This window comes from Zingiber officinale, chromosome 3A, assembly GCF_018446385.1.
Source record: "Zingiber officinale cultivar Zhangliang chromosome 3A, Zo_v1.1, whole genome shotgun sequence".
Classification (NCBI taxonomy): domain Eukaryota; kingdom Viridiplantae; phylum Streptophyta; class Magnoliopsida; order Zingiberales; family Zingiberaceae; genus Zingiber; species Zingiber officinale.
Window position 1 is genome coordinate 7,034,581 of NC_055990.1, and position 25,480 is coordinate 7,060,060.

General features: G+C 34.6%; 1 protein-coding gene across 1 annotated transcript; it reads left to right on the forward strand.

The window, feature by feature from the left end:
• Positions 1 to 134: 134 nt before the first annotated feature.
• On the forward strand, positions 135 to 19,656 carry LOC122051111 (zinc finger CCCH domain-containing protein 13-like). The gene is made up of 11 exons (XM_042612070.1): positions 135 to 454; positions 12,149 to 12,286; positions 12,465 to 12,498; positions 14,021 to 14,162; positions 14,232 to 14,288; positions 16,805 to 16,902; positions 17,007 to 17,078; positions 17,338 to 17,456; positions 18,125 to 18,318; positions 18,639 to 18,842; positions 19,311 to 19,656. Exons 1-11 carry the CDS (start codon positions 328 to 330, stop codon positions 19,395 to 19,397), a joined length of 1,272 nt encoding a protein of 423 aa, XP_042468004.1. The 5' UTR covers positions 135 to 327; the 3' UTR covers positions 19,398 to 19,656.
• The last annotated feature ends 5,824 nt before the right edge of the window (positions 19,657 to 25,480 follow it).

Consider the following 25,480-nt stretch of genomic DNA (forward strand, 5'->3'; position numbering starts at 1 on the left):
AACTATATATATTAATATAAAATCTGTTAGAATGGAGATTAGTGGATTAGTGGTCAAATGGATGATTTAACCACGTCTAGGTGCGTAAATTTTGGAACACGTATGCTAATCAATTAGTATTTAATAGTAAGAATAAACAAATCAAATTGAATATCACGGTGTCGGAAAGGAAACTAGGGTTTCCTAGGCAAGGCTCGGCCTTTTGTCTTAGGTATTTATTCGTGACGATATCTGAACGTCTCCGGCGATCCGGCTTCCTGCGCGATTTCTTCTCCTTGTCAGTCGATTGTACTTTTCTTCGTGCCATCTCTTTTCTGTGGGGTCGCGATGTTCGGGAGGAAGCTTTACAAGACGAAGCTCTGCTTACTGTTCCAGAGGGGTCGGTGCCCTCGACAGAGCTGCAACTTTGCCCATGGCGAGGCGGAGCTCCGTCGCTTCGGCGGATCTTTCAGTGGTAATCGCTTGCTTGTCTACTCGTACGGTTTCCTGCCTTCTTGACGATTCATTAAAGTTGGTGGAGAGGTAGCTTCTTTGGTTATTGTGTCTGTCGACACCTAAAACATGCAATAAAATTAATTAATTAAATTTTTTTGATTATTGGAGGTTGATCCTCCTGAAGTGATCATCTCATCCCTTTCTTTTATCAATTTTTTGTTTCATATTTTTTAAGAGAAAGAACTCCGCCCACAACTAGTCATGATTGGCCCCAAGCTCGGATAAAAGTGCAGAGTTACGTTAGGTTGCCAGTCATCGTTAAAATTATAACAAATATTCAATGATATATCTATTAAAATATTGTGTTAATACTAGGTTATTCCCCAGAAGGAACGCGTTGTAGGATCTGACTGTAATGTCTCGGCAATGACTGCTACATCTCCATAACTCGGGTGTAGTGCCACAGATGCAAGAGTTTGCATTGTAGGGTTTGACTGTAACGTATTGGCAAGGACCACAATATCTGCATGAGAACTTGGATGTAGTGTTAGGCAAGAATTTTCACACCATAGGTTGGATAAGAACAAGTATCATAGTAAAACTAATAGTCTAAAATTTGAAACATGGAATCAATGGAGGTAGTATATATATGATGATTAGGAGAAGAATTAGTATTTTGTGTGTATAAGAGACAAAATGGGTAGGCGAGAAGGTAAAGATGATAGAGAACTCAAGTTTTAAGTTATGATACATAGGAAAAAGTACAGTAAGAAATGGAGTGAGTATTATTGTATATAGTTCGTTAAAGGATGAAGTTGGAGAAGTAATTAAAAAAAAGGATCAAATTATAACCCTTAAGATAATAGTGGCAAAAGAAACTATGAACATAATTAACGTATGTGCATCGCAAGTAAAATTAGATGAAACTACTAAATCAGGATTTTTGGACGACTTAGATAAAATATTATAAAATATTCTATCAAATAAAATGATTTTAATAGGAGGTGATCTAAATGGGCATGTCAGAGTGAAACATGAGGAATATGAGAGAGTACACGAGGGTTATGAGTTTGGAACGAAAATGAAGAAGGGAAAATTATATTAGATTTTACGATAGCATATGACTTTATATTAGCTAATTCATTTTTTTAAAAAAAGAGAAGAACACTTAGTCACGTTCAAAAGTGAGAATAATAAATCACAAATTGATTTTCTTATGGTTAGGAAGAAGAATTAAAAGATTTGTAAAAATTGCAAAGTCATTCTTGGAGAAAGCTTAATTACCCAATGATCCTGTCCGAATCGCTGAACCAATGGGCGCTGGGCACGTGGCACTCTCATAGTCGATGACGTAGGTCTCCTCCTGGTCGCACGAATCTCCGGCGAACCTGCACAGAAGTCGGGCCGGGGATCAGACCTCCTGGTCGCACGAATCTCCGGCGAACCTGTACAGAAGTCGGGCCGGGGAGATCCCGACGACGACCCTCCGACACTCAAGTCAGGCAAGGGGACAGATGAAGAAGGTGGCTGCAGGATGGTCCTGTCAGGAGAGCATGTCTGAGGCCGCGGTATGGTCCTGTCAGGGGAGCATGTCTGAGGCCATACTCCTACAGTTTAGACCATTCCCTTGATGGGACGGTTAAACCTTTCTCCTCATGAATATAAATAATACCTAGCCATGGAGCATGTGGGCTTCTTCCTCTCGAGCCGAGAACTCACCCGCCCCGCTGAAGCTCTTCTCCCAACCGGACATATGTGCCGGTCTGGCTTAGAAGACCTCTAGTGCTTGAACACCTTTTCCCCTGTTTCCCTGTGGAACGGCCAGGCGGTCTAATCGCTCGGCCTCTGCCTCCCTTCCCTGCCTCGGCCGGGCGGTTCTTCCGCTCGGCCACTCGATTCCTTGCGTCAGAAACCCAAGCCCCTGGCCGGGTTATCTTTAGTTACGCTCGGACCAGCCGGTCGGGTCAACCAGGCCGTTACCCGATCGGCTTACCTTTGGATTGACCTTACCAAGGACCCTCCTTAAAGCGGGGCCCCCTCTTCTTAACACCGGATCACCCAACATATGTTAGTAGTGTTAAATATATGCTTCAAGCATAATATCAATAGAAAGAAAATATATACGATTCCTAAAATTAAGTGGTGTAAATTAAAGGATGAGAAATAAAATATATTTAAGGAGAAGGTAGAAATACAAGTAGTAGGTGAAATATATGGTGACTCTAATATGATATGAGATAAGATGATATCAAAGTTGAAAATAGTAGCTAAGAGTGTACTCGGTGAGTCAAGGGACATGTACCACAAAATAAGGAATTTTGGTGATGGAATGAGAAAGAACAAGAGAAAGTGAAGAAAAAACGAACAACTTATAAGAAATTATATATTTATAAAAACGAGAAAATTTTTAAAAAATATACAATAGCCAAGAAAGAAGGTAAGAAAGTAGTGAATGAAGCAAAGAATGAAATTTTTGAACGATTATATAAAAAATTGGATACATAGGAAGGGGAAAAAGACATTTATAAACTAGTTAAAGTGAGAGAAAGTAAGACAAGAGATTTTATCTAAATAAAATGTATTAAAGATGAATGTAATAGAGTACTAGTAACGATGGAAAAATAAAAGAGTTGCGGAAGAAGTATTTTCATCAACTTTTTAATGAAAGTTTAGGGGCCTAACTTAACTTAGGTAATTTAAGTAGATCAAGTGAGTATAAAATTTTAAATTTTTATCGTAGAATTCAAACTTTAGAAGTAGAACAAGTTTTAAATGGGATGCATGAAAAGTCATTGGACTAGATGATATTCCGATAGAGGTATGTAAGTGTCTAGGGAAACAATGTATTAAATGACTTACAAAATTATTTAACATAATTTTGAAAACGAAAAAAATGTCTGATCAATGGAGGGTAAGTACTCTAGTTCTCTTATATAAGAATAAAGGAGACGTACAAAATTATACAAACTATAGGGATATTAAACTAATGAGACATACTATGAAACTTTAGGAAAAATTAATAGAAAAAAGATTAATAATGGAGACACAGTGACCGAAATTAATTTGGGTTTATACTTGGAAGGTTGACAATAAAAGTATACATCTTCTTAGACAACTAATTGAAAAATATCGGGAGCAAAAACGAGATCTACACATGGTATTCATTGACTTATAGAGCCTCAAGATAAATTATATGGAGAATTTTAGAAAAGAGAGATGTTAGCGTAACATATATTGAACTAATTAATGATATGTATGAGGATGGAACGACCAGAGTAAAGACTTTATGTGTGGTAACTGAAGTATTTCTAATAAAGATAGGGTTACATCAAGTATCAGCTCTAAGTCTTTATCTTTTTATACTAATTATAGACGAACTCGCTACATATATTCAAGACATAGTACCGTGATGCATGTTGTTTGCAGATAATATTATTTTGGAAGATGAAACACTGAAGTAATAAATGCTAAACTAGAATCTTGGCGAAAAATACTAGAATGGAAAGGTTTTAGGCTTAGTAGAATAAAGACAGAATATATGAAATTTAAGTTTAGCAATATTAGACGTAATGAGGCAATTGTTAAGATAGAAGATGATGAGTTGCTCGGAACTGAGAACTTTAAATATTTAGGATCATTTTTGCAAAATGATGGAGGGATTGAGAGAGATGTCTTACATAAAATACAAGCAGGATGGTTGAAATGGAGGAGAGCGTCGAGTATTTCATGTGATCGTAAAGTATCTCTAAAACTTAAAGGGTTCTATAAAATCGTAGTTAGACTTGCTATGTTATATGGAGCTAAATGTTACTCAAGCACATGAGCAGAAAATGAGAGTTGCAGAGATGAGGATATTAAGGTGGATGTGTGGACATACAAGGATGGACAGAATAAGAAATGAGATCATTAGATAGAAAGTCGAAGTTGTATCTATTGAGGGAAAATTTCGAGAGACACGTTTAAGATGGTACAGGGTTAGGCGATGTGAAACTATGACAAACACATATATCAAACGAGGAAGAGGAAGATCAAAAAAGACTTGGTTAGCAACAATAAAACATGATAAAATTTATTTAAGTATGGATGATGATATAGTAGGGGGATAGAGCTCAATGACATAAAAGGATCCATATAGCTGACTCTACCTAGTGGGATAAAGCTTGGCTGTTGTTTGTTATTTCTTAAGAGAAAGAATATGAAATCCTATCAACTTGGTATCAGAATTAGGTTTCTCACCACTGGCATATCTTTACATTATAATCCCTCTACCATCACCATCGCTATCTTCCTTAGCACAATCTTATCATCATCCTCAGATACCAGTTATATGCATTGATTGTATCAGAGTTATTAACAACTCAAGTCTATATCTATTTTATTTTAAGAAGCTTCCTTTACAATTTTATTATTTTTTATTTCTATTAGAAGAATAAAAAATATATAAAAAAAGAATAGCCCGGTGCACGAAGCTCCCGCTATGCAGGTCTCGGGGAAGGATCCATTGTATGCCGTCTTACTCTGCTTTTTACAAGAGGCTGTTTCCAAGATTCGAACTCATGACCTTTTGGTCACAAAGCAACAACTTTAAAATATGTTGGTCAATTCTAACACATGATAGGAAGATTTCATATGGTAACAAATTGAAGATTCTCTAAGATGGAAGATGAATTTGCCAACTGTAGAAGTAGACATCCTACTGAATTCGACTAGATGCATTTCGAGATTTTTTCTCCTACATTTCACGCTAGATGGTGAAACTCTCCATTGATATCAATTATTCGTGTCATGTCATGGATCTGCATCATACAAGGAGTTTGTAGGTGGTCTTCTCACCCATTTTATCCCTCAAGATTATGAGCGTGTGGATGAAAAGCTATCCAAAATTCTATAAATTAAAGTGGTAGAGAAGTACCATTATCACTTTCTTCAACTTAATTAAACTCACTTTCTCTAAGATGGAAGATGAATTTCGCCAACTGGAGAAGTAGAGATTCTATTGAATTTGACTAGATGCATTTCGAGATTTTTTCTCCTACATTTAACGCTAGATGGTGAAACTCTCCATTGATATCAATTATTCGTGTCGTCATGGATCTGCATCATACAAGGAGTTTGTAGATGGTCTTCTCACCCATTTTGTCCCTAAAGATTATGAGCGTGTGGATGAAAAGCTATCCAAAATTCTATAAATTAAAGTGGTAGCGAAGTACCATAATCACTTTCTTCAACTTAATTAAACTCACAGTTGGCCATAGTGAAAAATGTTGAACATTTGTACTGAAGAAACAAAAGAGGTTAAGATTTGTCATCCTTGCATTGTAAAAGCTTGTTATCCTTTGCAGTCTGCAAGAAAAAAAAAGATGTTTGAAAATGAATGGAGAACTAGCAAAGTTGAAAATTCTTAATCCATAAAAGCTATATTAAACTCGTGGTTGGAAAAAATACTAATGGAAGGAGAGCAAAAGAATGAAGAATAAAATAGCTGTACAGACAATCCACATAAGGATCTAAACCGTGATAATAGCAGAATAATTCATCTATCACAATCATCGTAACATCTACGTTTGAAGCCACTTATCATAAACCATCCGATTTCAATCCCAAGAGAGGATTGTAGTCTACCTCTTTGGCTTACTCTCTTGGCCCATGGTCTTTCTTCTAGGTTTTTTTCCTTGAGATTATTTTAGATATTTTTCTAAAATGTTCTCATCGTCGAAATATCTACATATTTTAGTGCCTTCTAGAGCTGTAATGTACACTATTGAATTAATTTGATCCCAATCGTTTATTTGGGAGAGGATGCGTATAAATGCTTCCTTTCCTTTACTTGAAAATTATCCTTAGGAATAAACACTCTTTGTTTACTAATCTTTCTAGTCCTCTCAATATCTTTTATTTTATCTTGTGTGGGTCTCTAGCGAGTTAAGCTCACTTAGCAATTTTGCAGATATAAGTTGTCTTAAGTGTCTTGTGGGTGAATGGTGCTAAAATTAAGCCCATGATAGGATCATAGTTGGTATCATAGCTAAGTTCTCATCTAAGTATTGTGCTTAAGAGCAATTATGTCATATGTTAGGGTCTTAGAAAATCAATCTCGTGCACTAGAAGAGCAGTGAACATAGGGTAGGTGTGGCAAGGCTAAGACAACTGAGGTAGATCCTATTGAAGCATGAGTTGCTACCTTGGAGCAAGCTATCTTTAACGTGCAATCCACCATAGAGGTGATTAATGTCGATAGCTTGTAGGAAGATATATCTGAGGTAAAGTTCATTTTGGGGATCTCACTAACTTTCTAGACAGGGTAGAGATAGAGTGTGGTGAGTTAGGTGTTTCCACTAAGAAAGTCATCCTTGATTGCAAGAATGCTACCATGTGGAGCTGTAACGCGTCACTCGGGAATTTGGTAGACTTAGGGCATTCGTTAAGGAATAGTTGCGGGATTTATGGGCAGAAGTAGAAGCACATACACATGAGGATGGTCATGAGCACACATATGGGACTAGCTCGAGGTGTGCAAGTGTCAACAACCTTAGCTCTATTCCAACGCTAACAATAGCCGCTTTCAAGGGTGCCCGCGATGCCAAGGAGGTTGATAGTTTCTTGTATAACCTTGAGATGGTTTTTGATTTCAAGGGCATATAGGATGACGCTTTGAGGATCAATAGTGCATCTATCTACTTATAAGATTTTGTGTAGATGCAGTGGTGTTATTGAGCCAAGATGAACTAAGCTTTGTGTCATTTAAGTTTGCTTTATAAGGTATTTAAGCCAAGCCAAGCCAAGCCAAGCCTAAAATGGACCAAATTGTTGAAATGGTTGTTTAAGCTTGCTTTCTTCTTCTTCCTTTTTTTTTGAGCTTGAGCTTGGGCTTAGTTCGTTAGATGTTCGTTATCAAACTCTTAATTTGAGTTTGATTCATTGTTTGAAACTTTTTCCTTTTTTAAACTTGTTTAATCAGCTAGATTGCTTAATATTACAAGCTTGTTTGTTTGAGAGTTTCTTTGTTTATTTATAAGTTTGATAAGAGATTTGTTGATGAATATGGTTCATAAGCTCTCTACAAGTTTACATTTCTAAAGCAATGGATAAACTGAGTGCATCAATAGGCTATTTAAGCTTTACTTAAGGCACTATGTGAGTGCTCATTAGCGAGATTGGGCAAAGTTGCTAGATGTAGCCCAATTCTCCTATAACATACAATAGAGCGAGGCTACAAGTAAAAACCCATTTGAAACTATGATTCGACAACAACCTATGACACCTAATGCCATCGCCTTGACTTATGAAGGGAAGGGCCCAACGACCCATATGCTAGCCAAGGAGCGGCATGAGCGAGCTACTGATATTTTGATGGTTTATGTGGACAAAGCTGCTAAGAAAATGAAGAAATAAGTAGATATAAAGGGGTGACATGTAGAGTTTGAGGAAGGCGATATAGTTGTGAAAACACACGCTTGGTTAGGCCTAGGCGTAGCCAGGTGCGCCATTTGCGCCTAGGCAACCCAAGTGCGGTCTTTGAATGAAGTGTGCCCCTTTTGAGAGGTTAAGACGTGCTTAAGGAGTGATTTTCCTCGCCTTATTGAAGTTTTAATTTTTTTTTTTAAAGCCCAACCCATACCTTTAATTATCCTTTAAGTTAATCAGGTTGCATTAACTTTTGCATGCAACACATTTTTCTTGCGTGATTCTTCCTCTCCACTAGAAAATAAACATCAGCTGCAAACTTATTTCACTATTTTCTATCTGCGTGACTCTTCCTCTCCCCTAAAAAATTACCATCAACTTCCTCTCTCCTAAATAATAATGTAAATATAAAATTTACTAACATTCAAATTCACAAACTATTTCACTGTGGTGTCAATTTTCAAAAATCAACACCACTGTGACATTTGAAATCAACACCACTTTGATGATGTATTTTGAAAATCAGCAAGAAAATCAGTGAAATAGTTTGTGAATTTGAATGCTAGTGAATTTTATATTTAAATTATTGTGTAATAATTTGTGGAATATTTGAATTTTATTAGTGAAATATTTTGACAGAAATTCCCTATGTATGTTTCAATTGTAAAAATTTATATCAAAGCGCCTTACTTTGAGCCAAAGCTCAAAGTAAATATTTTGACAAAAATTCCCTCTTTTTGGGCGCTTCACACCTTAAATAACTATGTGATACCTGTGAAAACTCTTATCCAAGCAATTTAAGTCCTTACAGGAAGTGCACAAGTGGCTAGTAAGAAGATATGAAAGTCCCTCCCTTTCATCAAATGTGTGGGTAAGTTATCTTACCATGTCCAACTTCCGCCAAAGCTCAAGATATCATCTCTTCCATGTGAGCATTCTCAAGCCTTACCATGAAGACAAGGATGACCTAAGTAGAAACGAGTCCAATTGTGCATTAGCCTTCATTGTCAATTCCTTCAATAAAGATGAATACATTTTTGTGGACAAGATCATCCAAAGGAGAGGAGTTCTTAACTATTTTGAATACGTGTTTGAGTGGAAGAATCTACTAGATACTAAGGCGAGTTGTGAACAAGAGGATGCATTGTGACAAGTCATTGAGCATATTAAGTGCTATATAGGGAAGAGAACATATCAAGGATGTCGTGAGCTTAGGCGGGGAAGAGTGTCGCAACCCCAATTTCAAGTCCAAGAGGGCTTCTTGGTCCTCCCCTTTGACCCACACTCTTGGCCGATTATCTTTCTTTTAAATTCTTATTTGAGATCATTCTAGACATTTTTTAGGAGCCTTCTAGGCTCATAATACACCATTAAATTAATTTTATCTCAACTGTCTATTTGGAAGGAAAATGGTTATAAATATCTTTCTTCCCCTCTATCTTCAAAAATATCCTCAAGAAGAGTAAGCAATCTTCAGTTACTAATCTCTCAAGCCTCTCAATTTCTGTTGGTTTATTTTGTGTGCGTCTCTAGTAAGTTAGATTTAGCAATTTTGTGAAGATAATTGCGGGTATAAGTTTTATAAGTGTCGCCCATAGGTGACTGGTGCTAAAATTAACTCTGTGACATACTACATTAAAGGCTTTTTGTGATCTTCAATCATCTATAACAATCTCTACTTCCATCATTTAAGAGAACCAAAGAATAATACCTTCTCCAAGGCGATATCCCCTTCAACCAGTGCATCAAATCCACACAGGTTTGGCAACGACCACAAATTGCTAGAGATCATTTAAAATAAGGGATGGTTTAGAATATTATTATGTTATAACTCAATGAAGACGGGAAGCAAGGCAAAGTGAAGGAAGACTCAATGCAAAAACACTCTTACAAAAGAAAGTATTAGCATTCTTATAACTTCTCAACGAAGACTCGACACAACACACCACTTCATCAAAAGAATTTTAGGTATATTCACTCGGACATAAGAAAGAACTATAACTTGTCTATCACAACCTTATCAAAAGGAAATCTCGACTGGTCAGCAATAAGAAGATATTTTATGCAAGTCATCTAAAAAAAAAAAAGAAAAAAAGATCATCCTTGATGACAAGGGTATTTTGAAAGATGGTGGAATGATATGATCCCAAATAGACATATTCAAATCACCCCTTCAAAATATTATCATTTAGGTTAGTAATTTAGAGTAGTAGGTCAATATATCTATTATTGTTAGAAATTATTATGTTCCCTTCTTAGGCAAGCAATAAAATTAAAATTAATTAATCAAATTATTTTGTTTATTGGAGAATGGTCTCCTTGAAGTCATCATATCACCTTTTTCTTTCGTTCCTATGAGATAGGATGCAGGCTCCTTTCACAAACTCTATCACCAATTACACTTTTTTTAAGCGTTTCTCATGTTTACACACTTCAAAAGGAGATTCTTCAGCTCTGCCCATTTGGAGTTTATTTTTAGGCGTTATGCTCTATACTCCAATATTATAAATGATAATTTAGTATCCAGTCTTTGAGGAATAATGGAGTTTCAAAACACTGAATTTCACTAATTTCTCATAATGGTTGACCATCTGTTGTGCTATTATGCATTCTTATGTTCTTATGGAAGATTAGTCTTTTCATGATTTCTTGAGTGGTTATGAGACCATCCAAATATTTTATAGAGTTTGATACTGGTTAAAAAGAACTTTTAGTTGCTTTGTTCTGAATTCTGTCTTGGTAGGACATGTGGGTTTGAAGAGAAATAATTTCTTGCCATTAGAGAAATGAATGTCTAAGAGTTTGAATGTCAATTCCAGTGTTTTAAGAATGGAGCCAGATTCCACTTATCATGTCATTTGACTGATTTGTTCTTGGTTTATATTTTTGATACCTACTTAAATTTGCCTATCAACATAAAAAATAATCTAGCAAATGAATTTAGTGGGATTAGAAACTCAACCCTTTGAGTTACCGGTTAGAAATTTTAATCTTTATGACTTTTTTTCACTCTTAATTATTCTGTTTAACATAACTTATTGAGACAGAGAATTGTAGTTCTCCACACTTCTTTACTAATATACTTATTCTTCTATTGTATACACGAATTTTTGCATTGTTCAATGGTATTTTCTTTTTTCTAGTTTAGAGAAATTTAGATTCTCTTGCATTTGTTAAATGTTTTTTTCTCAAACATTTTACATGTGCAATTCTAATCGATATATGCATAGGGAATATAAGTGCACAGCTGCAAGTACAAGTCTGCTGATCATAAATGTCACATGTTTATGCTGCTTCACAATATCCAGTGCTTTTGTTTTGAGAAATCCTTGGCCAGGATATTTAAGTTTATTCTTTACTTGCTACTTCAATTTTCTGCCTTTGGTTCTATATATATTGAAGTCACATTTGTTGGATCGCTACTAGTACTTGGAGAATAATGAAACTTGGTACAACTGTCTGCAGATGAAACTCTGTTCTTGTTTTTTTATTTTCCAAAATATTTTCAGGTGAAATTATTAGAGAATGTTTCTTCCATATGTCTGGCCTCTTTTGATAATATAAAGGTTGAGATTATCAACTATCAGACAGCTTTTTGGTATCTCCAGAAATTGGCTCATGTCCTGTTCTTCTTAGCCTCACAGTTGGTGGATGGTAGTTTTGATTGTTCTGGTATTAATAGTGACCAAATGAAGGAAAAGGATTATAAATACTAGGGTTGTTGTGTACTTACTGATATATGCTGGCTCTAGACTCTACTTTATTGACAGGTTCAGCAAGTAATATATGAAACATTCGGTTGATTTCATGCTCTCTGGATTGAGTTTCATGTTTTGGGTCTTTGTTTCACGGACCTTTCTAAACAATTATAGAAGGGATTTGCCTCAAGATTATATTGGGAGATTCTTAGCCAGATCAGCACAATTACCTGATTGAAGGCGCTTTATTTCTTATGCCAATGGTTCATCAGTGGAAAATCTCTCAGTATCTGTTGCTTATGTTTTCTTTTGCTCCAGAAGAGGTCTATTACAAGTTTTCCATCCACTATTTATTGTATAGTCAAAGGATTCTCTCAGTGATCTAAGTTCCTTGCATGGATATTGATTTATTATCTTAATGATCTACTTTGTTTGTTCCATGTTCCCTTGGAATTGTTGAGAAGCCGATATTAGTCATTATTGAATTTATCATATTTCTCATGCTGATGGTAAGCTTGATAAGATTATTTGAGTCCTCCAATCCTGGACAATCTTGGTATCAAAAAGGAATTGCTCTTCTCTTTCTTGAAATTTTCTTGCCTCATTTGCAGGTCGACGTGATTTTCGAAGTGCGGACTTAAGAGATAAACTTGATAGAAGGTATTCACCTCATAGAAGGGTCTCTCCTAGCAGAGTTGCAAGGGTTCAACATCCTTTTCGCTATCGAAAGCCAATCTCCCATGACAGGGGTTAGCATTATCCTGAGTTTCTTTGTATTTCTAGTTTCTTCTTGAAAAACCTATTCTGTCACTTTGCGCTACTAATCTACATGCGTGTACATCTGCCTGATAGCTTTCTGTTCTTGGTTTGCTAGTTATAAGGTTGTTTTTATGTGCCACTCTGATGATTTTATGATTCTACTTGTAGGTTCTAGTCTGTCAAGGTCACCCATTAGGAGAAGGTAAGGCTCCTTTAAAAATATTTACATAGTGCTAAACCTTTTTTATTAACTTTGAAACTTTACTTTTAATTCTTGTGTCTCCTATAATTTTATGAGGAAACTAATTTGTAGCATAACAAGGTGTTCATGCTTTAATACTCCATAGATTCTATTACTCAAGTCATGAAGACATATATTGTGTACAAACATTGTTGATTTGATAGATTAATGCAATAAAGATGGATCCATTTAAAAATAATCTTAATTTTGTATTGTTTCTCATAAATATCCAAAGTTTAAAATATCAAACCGTATTGGAGATTGAGTCTATGACCAGATTATATTATATTGTGCCGCTGAGGCTTCAGTATTTATTTAATTTAATTGAATTATTAATGATAACATGAATTAATTTTACTCATACATATATGCTATTCCTTTTATGTAATTAAATATGTGAACTAAATTTCTTTAGTTGGAGAAAGATGTTGGATATGTAATTTTTATCATCTTTAATTGCTCATTGTGATACATTTTAAATTTTGGACGATCAATTAAGTTGAACCGCTTACTAGGTATGGACTTATAGGATTGGGATCTAGTGAGGGCTAATTAAGCTTTGGGAGACTTCATTAGGTAGGTGCAAAGATTTTGATCATGTGACTTCAAACCAAGATTGATTTGGACTTATAACAACTAAATTATATAGCTAAACCAAGTTCATACTTCGGATGATCTATTCTAGTTGTGTTGATTAAATCAATGAAAAATGTTGATTTTTAGAGTGGATATATATTTTTCTTCTTTTGCTATGCCTCATACTTGTGCCACTCCACTTTATCTTTTCTTACCTTGTGTGATCACGACACTACTCCACTCTCAAATTTGTCCGCTGGATCTTTGCTGCCTATGAACCTCCCTTCCATGCTGGCTACCCTTTTGTGTGCGATTCCTCTCTCACCTTATTTCTCTCACGTGGCCTCTCTTTCACCCACCTAATATCTCTCGGTGGGACTGTGATCTCCCCTCTTGCATGCAATTCCCCTCTGTCCCACTCAGTCTCTCTTGCGTGAAAGCCTCTGTCCGCTACCAGATCTTTCATGCTGAAGCCAATCTCTCCCATCTAAAGCATCTCACGGAAATTGTTGTCGCCTTGCACTTCACCCTAGTCTGAAACACTTCGCGCTGCATTAGCGTCATCATGAAAGTTTAAGTGACATGTTTTGAGGTTGTGGGAATGAAACCAGAATATCTCAGGCCCATAAAAGAGATCGCCTTCCATTGTGTTCATCTTTTATTTAAGAAACAGTACTCTGTGCTATTTGGCGATTTTCTCTTCTTCATGAAAGTGCTAATCATATCTGAGACACAAATTTATTCTTGAACTATGTCAAGTCCCATGCAATTGCCATGGTTCTTACTCATGCAACATTGATAAACCCATTTAGATTTATTTTTTAATGATCTAATAATTAGCGTTGATCAATATACTTATATATCATGTCAAGTGTTCATTATATGATGGTGGCAATCAAATTCACAGTGACAGAAGGCATAGAAAGAAGCAGCGTACAGATGGAGGAAGTGATCAGTCTGAAAGCTTTAAAGCTTCTGATGATTCGGAAGTGAGGAAAAAGGGTGGCAAGGATCCATCCTATAATGAGAAAGATGATCTTGAAGAGCAGGTTTAATTTGTTGTTAAGCTTTACTTTAAGGATATTGCTACTTTTTTTTCCTCATTGAACTTCATGCAGTTAAAGCAACTTCAGTTGGATATTGAGATGCTTGATGATCACAAATACCAACTTGAGGTAAATTTTAGGTTTATCTTTGAATTTACCATGTTGTTTGTTCTTTTATATGAGCCGTCTCATGAGTTGATTGATATATCACTTTTTTCTTTTTATGCTTTAGTTGTTACTTTGCTATTAGCTCTTTGCTATGTGCATCATCAGCCATATTAATTGCACTGTGGTGATATTTTATTTTGAAGCTACTGTCACTTGATTATATATGCTGAATTCACTTTGTATTGTTCCTATTTGTATAGCTCGTGTTTTTTTCTTAGGAATTTTATAGTTGAAATCTTTTGGGTTGTAGTTCTGGTGTTACTATTACTCTGTTTCAATGGAAGTGGCTAATGTCTATTTTTCTTTATTTATAAACTATATATATAATTACGACTAGGATGGTTAACCATCAATGTTTCATTGTTGCTAAAAGGTTGTCATTTTTGCTCAAGTTTGTGCTTTGTAATTCATTTTTCATATGCATTAAAATTCATTGAGATTGGTGCAGAATTGAGTAGAGAAGATACAAGAAAGAAAAGAGGAAAGAGTGAAAAGAAGAGAAGGGAAAGAGGGGGAGGAGAATGAGAAGTAAGAAAACATGGGTTTCAAGAAGGATAATTCAACAATAGATAACAAAAACATATGCTAGAATTCAAGAACACTTTAGAATACTGGAAACCTTGACAAGTCTTTACACAAATAACTACCTACTGACAAACATACTTTCTATAACTAAAGAAACTCCTTTGAGTCCATTAAACAAGGCCATTAATTTATTAGAACAAAACTTGATAAATAAAACATTCAGTTCATTTCCCTTCATTTCATATTCATTAAAAGGAAACTCATTCATTTTTCACTTTTTAGGAAAGGTAAATATCATCCATTTTTTAGGATTTTTCAATGGATACATTTGTTTTTGCTAACCAATAAACCAACCAATAAACCAAATCATGCCCACCCTTAGTCCTTGGTTAGGTTGGGTTATGTTTGGGACTTTTGGTTATTGAAGATCAATATGATCTTAAAGAACAATTGGTTCAGTTATATTTTCTGGTTTAAATTTCATAGCGAATCAAAATTGTTGAATTGGTTTAGCTTGCTTAGATCCAAGAAATTTGTAAAGGTTAATGGGAAATTATTCAACTCCTAATACCCTTGGTAGTCTCTATTTATTTCATATGTATAATATTGTATTGCTACTTTGTATCCTATATGTTATTTAGGACCGGGTCCTCAACATTTACAATTTTCTTTTGAACACTTTCCTTCTAGTTGGTTCATAGAAATTGCGGAAACTTAGCACATTATAAATATATTTGATTTTAGGATCGCCTGAGATTTAGTTTGCCATAATTAGTGGAGATGACAAATGATGTAACAATTTCATTGGACTACTGAGAAAATGACAATTAGCCTTTGTTTCGGGTTTAGTATTTGAACTGAATTAGAAATTATGTGCATGGCAGCATGAGTTTACTAGACAATTTCATTGGCTTTATGGGTAATTTAGTCATTAGTTTGATCTAAATGATCTCACATGTGGATAGACTGGATGCCTGATAACTTAATACTTTGTTCCAACACTTGACTTGCTATGATGACCTACTTCTTACTCTAGGAAATTATTTACTCCACAGAATAACTCAATTCTTTGATGTGGATTGCTATGGGGAATCTATCCTATCAATATAAGTATATTTGACAATTTGAACATATCCTTAATTCAAGTCCTTAGGTCATTCTTCATAGAATTCCCATGGTTGCCATCTAATAATTTTTTTACATGGGGTCTCATAAAAAGTGACCATTTGCATTCACTTGAATTTGGTGTTTCTTCTGAGTGAGCTCACATACAGATAAGGACATACTCTTATACTATACTTTCTCTGCACTGGACTTGGTTCTTTAGGAAATTAGATTACCTCTTAGAAGAACCCTAATAGTTGGATATATATATATGTGTGTATGTGTGTGTGTGTAATATATGTGTGTATATGTATATGTATGTTTCTATCTATCAATACAGGTATAATAGTGTGTATCAATTGATTTATGCAATTCAAAACAAGTAGTTCATTTTAGAAGGGGCACCCAAAGCTTGCAACTCATCACACTCAAATAGTGGGTATCATATGACAGTGGTGTTGTGGTTCATCTTCGCTGTCCATAATGATAGTTGGGTCCACCAAATTCCATTATGGTAAGTGAGCACCATGTGCATTGTGGTCTTCCTCCACGATAGAAAGGGATTCCCTATAACATCAGAGTCCAAGATGAAGTGTGTATTATAGTAGTTTCTTCAAAAGTAAGTATGATAGTAGTTTCTTCAAAGGTAACAAATATGAACACATCTGAACCCTTAATGTCAAGATTTGCCTTTCTCACTGTCTTTCTACTATGAGCTTTCTAGTTTGTTTCTCATAATATCCTTCAATAATCCAATTTAGCTCTACTCTTTCCATATGCAAATTTCCTACCTCGCCATTTATGTATTTATGAAGGTGGCCGACTCTTGTTCTTGACTTCCTCCACAGGGCTTGTTGGATGAGAAAATAAATGAAACACACAACCTTTCTACTCGAATAGAGGATCTTGAATCACAACTTCATAAAGAACAAGATGATTGCAAAAGGTTGAAAATATTCCTAATCCTGGTGTTTAATCATATTTTATTTTCATTTTGTAATTTTGAAGTATATATTTATTTATGCCCCCCTTTTTTTTAACGAGATGCAGGATCTCTTCGAAAATAAAAAGGTTCATCAAAGCTCATGGGCGTTACATAAAAGCACAAGAGGAGCTAAAACGGCAAGTATAATTTTTAGAACAATAAAATTCCCTTCACTTCTACCTGTTTTCATTTGAAAGATGTGTTTCTTTGGGATATATGATATTATGTCTTCAAACTGTATTCCTAGATTTTATAGCGTTCAACTGCCAGATTATAGCCCTTCAGTGATTAGAGGGTCTAGCACTTGGCTGGTTGCTTTGCTTTATATATTCTTTGAATCTGACACCTAATACTCGAGTATTGGAATGTGATGCTGAAACTTTTATCTACTTGCAGGTCACAGACTCGTCTGCAAAAGATTGGAGATCAACTTTTTTCAGACACCTTAAAACTGAATGCTTATGAAGATGATCCAAGTGTTAATATTATTAGTGATGGGGAGCATAATGTTAATGGTAAAATAAGCGCAGCGAACAATTATCTTTTAAATAATGTTTTATTTGTTATGAAGAGACCATTTAAATATCCAGCTAACTAGCAAAGAAGTAGAACATGGTAATTTGATGATAGATTATGGTGTAAGAAGTTTTGAACTGCCTAAATTGTAAATTTTGTTTGTTGTTTGTTTTTGGTTAATTTAGATATCTTGTCTTCCTCACCTTCATGGAAGTAATTTTGAGCAATCTAAAGTTCTATTAACATCCTGCTGCTGTGTGGGGCGACCCCAGTACCCTATTGAATGTTAAATTTTGGCACTGACAGTATCATCTCAATGAATTTGTTTGCATTGTTCCGTTCTAATTTGTGTTGGGTGTATTAGGTGAAAAACTTGATTTGTCACTTGAGGCTGCTGCACTGGTACTAGTACTATTCTGTGCCTAGGCTGTATCCATTCACAATTGCGATTTTGAACCATACTTTTTACAATATGTAGTTGTTCCTAATTGATTTACTCTCATTTGAGCGTTTCTATATTGAGATTTAATTTTACAGTCTAGAACAAATTATGTTGTGCTGCGTGTTTATTCTAGACTGCAGTATGCAACCTCCAGATAAAGTTCTATGCTCCATTCAATACACACCATATTTCTATTCTCATGGTGTTATCATTTTCTTGTTGCAGGTAATTCAAGGAAGCGGGAGATGACTTTCAGATCTGAGAAATTACAAAGGTCTGAAGGACCTGCACCCCTGCCAGAAACTACCATAAAAAAAATTGAGATGATGAAAGCAATCCAAAAAAGAAACAAATCATCAGTAGAAGATTACAATCACAAACATGGAAGAAATGCTTCTAGCATTCTATATTTGGACAAGGTCAGAGGGAGCTTTTCATGGGTCCTTTTTACTTGCATTTAAACTGTTTATTTGGTCTGGCACAATGACATCAATATATGAATTTAATTTCCTAACATATAAATGATTAAGTTTGACAATATGACTAAGAGTAAAAACTTATTATCTTAATTATTTTGAACGTATATTTTCAGAGGTACAAGTGTGAACAAAATTGAAGGCCATTTTTTTTCTGTTCTCTGGGATTTTTTTTTAAATATTTTTTTTTAGTTTTCTAAATGTCCTTGCAAATTTATCTTTTATTCAATTAAGTATGCTAAGGCAACACTTATAACTAACAGGGTAAGGGTTCCGAAGTGCGTCATACCTTGCCTTTGACTGGTATGGCTGCTCATGCTGTAGATGAACTGTTAGAAGCCAATGAGTTTGACGAGAAATCTGAAGCTGCAGAAACTACTGCAATCAATGAGAGTGATGATGCAAAGCATTCAACCAAGACTACTCACATACCTCCACCACCGACGGATCAAAATGCATACAAGCAGGTGACGTCGCAATCTATCCTTGTAGGTTTAGACATTTGTAATGTTGGCTTTACATAACTCTCTCCTTTCACAATCTCAAATAATCGGGCAAATTTGGTTTGATGATGATTCTATTTCATTGGTTAAATCGATGGATGAAGTTCGTCACAAACTTCGCCTTATAGGCCTTTATATAGTACACAATTTCATTTTTGAAAATTTCACGGGGAGCTCTCTTTAAATTTAATGATACCAGTGACCTGTGACCTGCAGAAAGGTTTCCTTTTACATTTTACTTGGGCATGAAATTTAATCCTCTTGCCTCTTGACATAATGCTGAGGCTTGATATACCTGGTCGGAAAGATAGGAAGGGAAAGGCAGGGAAATGTCAAGGGACATGCATTTTTTTATTGCCATTTGGTTTTTCCCTACTAGTTATCCATCTAAGTTTAAACGTTCTAGTTCTGATACACATTATCCTCATCCAGTACGAGGGTGATGATGAGGAAGTCGACGTCGAAAAGGTGGATTCGGAAATGTTGGACATAGACATCAATAGTGAGCTGGATATCTAGCAGGTATGATATACTCGGTTGGCGATGAAGCTGATGCTGCCTTGCAACTGTCTCATTACCTTTTTTTTTTTGAGGTTCTGAAGTAGTTTAGCAACTGAAGTAATATGTTATCCTCCGACTTGTGTAATAGTGTTGAATGTTGTATTTTTTTGTTCCCTCCTGAGATGTCATAATGTCCGATATTTATGAAATTATAACACACTAACTGTTTTGCATTTCAAGCAAGATTTAACAAAGCAGATGACTTCTTGATCTGAACTATTCTAGTCTCGTCTTTTTAATACAAGCTTTAGTTCGTTTGGGGGACTTTAGTTGTCTAAATTGTTAAATATTGTTCTAATAATCGATTACTGGGAATCATCCTCCAATTATACTTAAATTTGGTTGCCAATAATTAAAATTCGACCAAAGTGCATCTCCAAAATAAAATTATAGACAATTTATATCTGAAATTCGCGTTGTTCGGCATAACGGATTTTAACTTCCATTCCACCTGTAGAGCTTGCTTGTTTGTCTAGGAATTGCTACGCTTAACTTTCATGATGGCTTAAGAAAAGGATTTGAAATTTTTCTTGCCACTACTTAAACCATTTGAAGTATTTTACCATTTTTTCCTTTCTTTTATCCTCTTGATGAAGTTGTTAGTTTTTAAAATCATTTTTCTTTTATCCTCTTTTACCATATCCGTTACTTGTACTTCCTCATCAGTGTTGAATGATGAGGATGATAATGATGATGAGAAATAGGGGTGTAGTCGAGTTGAATCGAGTCAAATTCTTGAGTCGAGTCGAATTCTTGAATGCTTGAGTTTAACTCGTTTATAATCGAGCCGAACTTGAACTTTATTTAATGAATATATTCATGCTTCACAAGCTTATTTAAGCTTTTATCGAACCTAAACGAGTTTAATAAATATAAATTATAAATTTAAATATTCATTAAAAATTAAATTATATATTTAGAGAAAACTATAATATTTTTATTAAAATTTATACTTTTATTCTAATAAATAAATTTGATATATTTGTTTATATATTTTATAAGTAGAGTGTAAAATCTATAAATTTAATATCAAAATTATTATTTGTTTTATTTAAAAGTTGATTCATGAACTTAACGAACATGTTCACGAACTAACGAGTCGAATATTGTGAAGTTTGAGTTTGGTTTGTTTATCTTAACAAGTCTCATTAAACGAACTCAAACGAATTTTTATCGAATCGAGTTTCGAATAGCTTATGAGCGGCTTAGTTCATTTACACCCCTAAGGAGAAAGATGTGCTTTTCTTCCTCTTTTCTCCGTGTCACAATTGCTATTGTTATTCCTTTTGCTTTACTTTCCTTGATATTTTGGTTTGATTTTTTCGTGGAGTTTTACTTTTCAAAATAGCACATGATACGAGATGTTACGGGTAGATGTAGAAGTGACATGGAAGTCAAGGTCAAAGTGAGGTGACAATTAAAGTCAAAAGAAAGTGGCAATCAACCGGTCGCCCTCAATAGGACTATTGCTCCTCGCCTAACACTAAGACCTTCAGTACAAGGACGACTGACCAAAGATTCGATCGGATCCAAAGGACCAAGTGCTCCATTCAAGTGCTAAGACATCTATTATATGCGCCCAATTGGCAAATAATCGATCGAGTTTAAGGGATGACCGACCTAGCTTAAATTCGATCGATCATAAGTTAGGTCGGATTTAGAGGACCAGCTTCCCATTCTCATAGTACAAGTCTTTCAACACATGGTCGGTCAACCTTTAAATAGGTCAAACTTAAGGAGCTCAATACCATTACGAACATAACCTGAACGACATTACGACCGGACGAGTGTATAAGACAACCCTCTTTCATATAGCTGGTCAGTAACAATACCGGTCAGGTTTACATTGCTCAAAGGTAATTCTCATTATAAACTTGATCGAACTTCCAAATCTCAAGTTACCCCCTTCAAAAGCACGTCTCCTATCATATGGATGATCGACTTAAAGTACAAATTGGATCTCTCGGGATTCAGTTCCCCATCTTTCAAAGATAAGTATCCCAGCATATGGTCGATCAGTCATATAGCCAGCCAAGCCTATGGGATTTGACTCCCTCTTGCTTTAATATCATATCCCCAGTATCACATAGTATATAGCCGAGCGACCCAAAGGTTGAACAGTCTTATGGGACTCAATACCCTACTTACATATCAATATGCCAGCATAATATATAGTTGGTCGGCTAAAGGTTTGGCTAAGATATATTCAGGGGATAACATTATCAGAGAATCATAACCACCTGTCAGAGAGTAACAACCATTTGCTAGAGAATATTCTTCGGTTACAACATATGCATTCAATGAAACTTCTTATTAAGATGAATATACAACTTCTATCATTATTGCAAAGGTTACACGAGATTGTTCATATACCTATAACAGAAGATTCCTTGGAGGATAACTGTATACATTTCAGACTGTACCCCTTCCATTATCTGACATCTCCTGACATCGAATATTTCATGTCGCCTTATTATTGCAGAGTTTATGAGAGGTGATATAAAAGGAGGGCTCTCTTCATTGACGAGGTATGCAATACATTCTAGGCCAACTTGATAGCACACACTCACATTTTTATTGTTCTCCACTTTTCACTGGACTATTTATTGACTTGAGCGTCGGAGAGCCTATGCCAGGGATCCCTTCCCTGATTTTTGTCCTAACGTTCTATTGGTTCTTTCAAGTGTGTGCAGAAAGGAGACGAAAGGAGTGCTAGATGCCGTCGTTTCTCCCTAGCAAAGTCTTCTCCAAGTCAATGTTAGTGCCACCTTTCCTAGTGCGCCATCTTCGCAGCTTTCAGATAGGATCAAATTAGGCACAATTTGTGGGAACTTTCACCTGAATCTGAAACGTAGAAATGGAAAGTTGAACGATTTGCCAGCGTCACCCTGTCTCAAGAGGATTTCGAGTTGCTGGTAGCCGCTCGAGCACAAAGGTTAATGCTGTTGGATCATGATGTTTCGATAGAGAGGGGGGGGGGGGTGAATATCGATTACAAAATTCGTTCGAAAAGAGTTACGCGTAGTGGAAATAGAAAAACAACGCTAACACAAACCAGTTTTACTTGGTTAAGAGCCTATGTCGACTCCTACTTCAAGACCCACACACAAGGGTGCTTTCGGTGGGCAATCACTAGCAGTTCAAAAAATTATTACAAACTAAGCGCTGAAATGCTAATGAAAAATTAAAGTGATACCGACAAGAAAATTAACCAAAGAAGAAAGAGCGTGTTGTTGGAGCTTTGTTAGCGTCGCAGGAGCGCAGAGCAGCAGAGCAAGCAGTATAAGATCTCTCTTTTTCAGTTGTTTTTGAAGGTCCCCTTTGACCCTCCTTTTATATGAAGCTCGGGGCGCCCCGGATCCCCTTCGGGCGCCCTGGTGAGACGTGGCAGGTCCAACTAGCGAGCTCCACGTGGCGACGCGCGATCGGGATAAAATTCGCCTCCCGGGCGCCCGGATCCCTTCCGGGCGCTCGGACCACCTTTCTCCAGAAACCAGCTTTCCTGCAAGACAAGTTTAGTCCGAGCAAATAAATAATGTATATCCTGCAAAACAGAGTGTTAGCACAGTTTATAAGTTTGACATAAAACGTATGACTTAGATTCCGTCTTTTCGAGACCGGAATCTAGTCACGATCTCGACTTAGATATCCAAAATGGATCTAAGTCGGATCGACGCCTAATGTTCCCTTCCCGGGAACGCGTCCTCACAGTCACTCCCTTCTAGTGACTTACCTTTACTCACCTGCCAGACGTCCGGTCAACCCTTCGACCCGTCTGGACTTCTCACCAGCTATCCGGTCAGCCCGTCGACCTAGCTGGACTTCTCGCCAAGCGTCCGGTCAGCCCGTCGACCCGCTTGGACTTCTCGCTAGCTATCCGGTCAGCCCGTCGACCTAGCTGGACTTCGTCTGCACACTCGGTCAGAGTGTTAGATCACGACAAACCTAACTTAGCCCGATTTGTTATTCATCAAAACCTGAGTTAGACCGTTAGTGCTAACCACACCAATAATCTCCCCCTTTTTGATGGAATGACAACTTGATTAAATTAGTACAAATATGCGAGTAAAAAAGTTAAACATTTTGTTCTAACATGAAGTTTAAGTTAGTTTTTTTAATTTTATTTTGTTTTTCTAACTTAACCACCTATCCCTCCCCCTTTGGCATTCATCAAACAAGGATATATAAAAATACAGAATACATAAAAAATATGTAGGAAACGATGTCAAGTTAACTTGGGGGAGTTTAAATTTTAACACATAGTAATTTAACTTTTGTAATATAGTTAAGTTTTGAAAAATAACTCAGTATTTAGCGTTTAAGGATAATGAACTCAACAAGAATTTTCTAAAAAGAGTTTAAAAACTTATTTTCAAGTATAAGTTTAGGAAAGATAAGTTTTAGATAGTCTAATTTTCAAACATAAGTTTTTAAGTTCTAAATTTCAAGAAATTAAAATTTCAAAATAAGTTTCAACTTGGAATGCTTTACAAACATGAGTTTTCAAAATCTAAGTTTCAAGATCAAGGTGTAGATTTTTCAAAATAAGTTTCAACTTTGAAATGCTTTTCAAACCTGAATTTTCAAAACCAAAATTTCAAAATCAAGGTTAAATTTTCAAAATAAATTTCAACTTTGAAACAATGAATTTTCAAAACCAAGATTTCAAAATTAATTTTGAAAAATCTATTTTTCAAAACTAATTAAGACTAAGTTCTTAAAATTTATTTTTCAAGTTTAAGTTTGCAAAATCCAGATTTTCAAAATGAAGTGAAGTTAAATTTTCAAATCAAACTTTAAAGCTAGATCCAATTATTGAAATTTTCAAAATAAGTTTGTAAAGTTAAAACACCTTTTTAAACATAAGTTTTATAAAGATAATTTTGCAAAAGTAAGATTTTCAAAACCAAGTTTATCAAATTAGATTTTACAAAGATAAGTCAGATTTGTTAAACAGATTTAAAATATTTTTAAGAAAGCATTTTTCAAAAACCAAATTTAAAATATTTTTAGTAAAAGAAAAATAAATATGAGACTAATTAATACTCCCCTTGAACCTGACATAAAATATTTTTTTTAAGTAAATATAAAAGGAAGTGAACCTCCCCTATAATTTGATGCTCTTTTAATTTATTACTTTCCCTTAATTTATTAATCCTTCTTATTTTATTACTCCCCCTTAATTTAATGCTAAGATTTGGGTGTATTAAATTTCAAAGCCCTAACACATTTGTTTGATTTAGTAACTCTTATATTATTATCTCTGTATCCTTGGTATAATTGTTTATTTGAGTTTGATTAATCAATAATTAATTTAGATTCAGGCTTTTAAGCTTTAGTTTAAGGTTAAATAAGATTTTATTAATTCAATAACAGTTAACAATTATCAATAATTGATTAATTTTTACTTGATTTAATAATTTAATACTTATTTAAGTCAAACTTTAATTATGTTTCAATTAAAATAATTAATATTTTAAAGGTTGATTAAAAATGAATTAGAATAATTTTTTTAAAATAGTTTTAAATAATTTTTAAAAGAATTTTTTAAAAGAGTTTTTTTTTAAATGATTTTTAAAAGAGTTTTTAAAATGATTTTTAAAAGGATTTAAAATAGTTTTTTTTTAAAAAGGATTTTTAAAATAATTTTTAAAATAGTTTTTTTGAAGTGGATTTTTTAAAGGTTTTTTTAACCGGATTTTTAAAATAGTGTTTAAAAGGATTTTTTAAATAATTTTAAAAATAATTTTTAAAAGAATTTTTAAAATAGTTTTTAAAGGAATTTTTAAAATAATTTTAAAAATAGTTTTTAATTTTTTTTTAAAAATAATTTTTAAAATAGTTTTTTTAAATGGATTTTTAAAATAATTTTTCAAAGGATTTTTAAAATATTTTTTTAATGGATTTTTAAAATAATTTTTTTTATTAAAATTATTTTTAAAATAGTTTTTAAAGAATAATTTTTAAAGAATTTTTTAAACGAATTTTTAAAGAATTATTAAAATAGTTTTTAAAGAATTTTTAAAGAATTTTTAAAATAA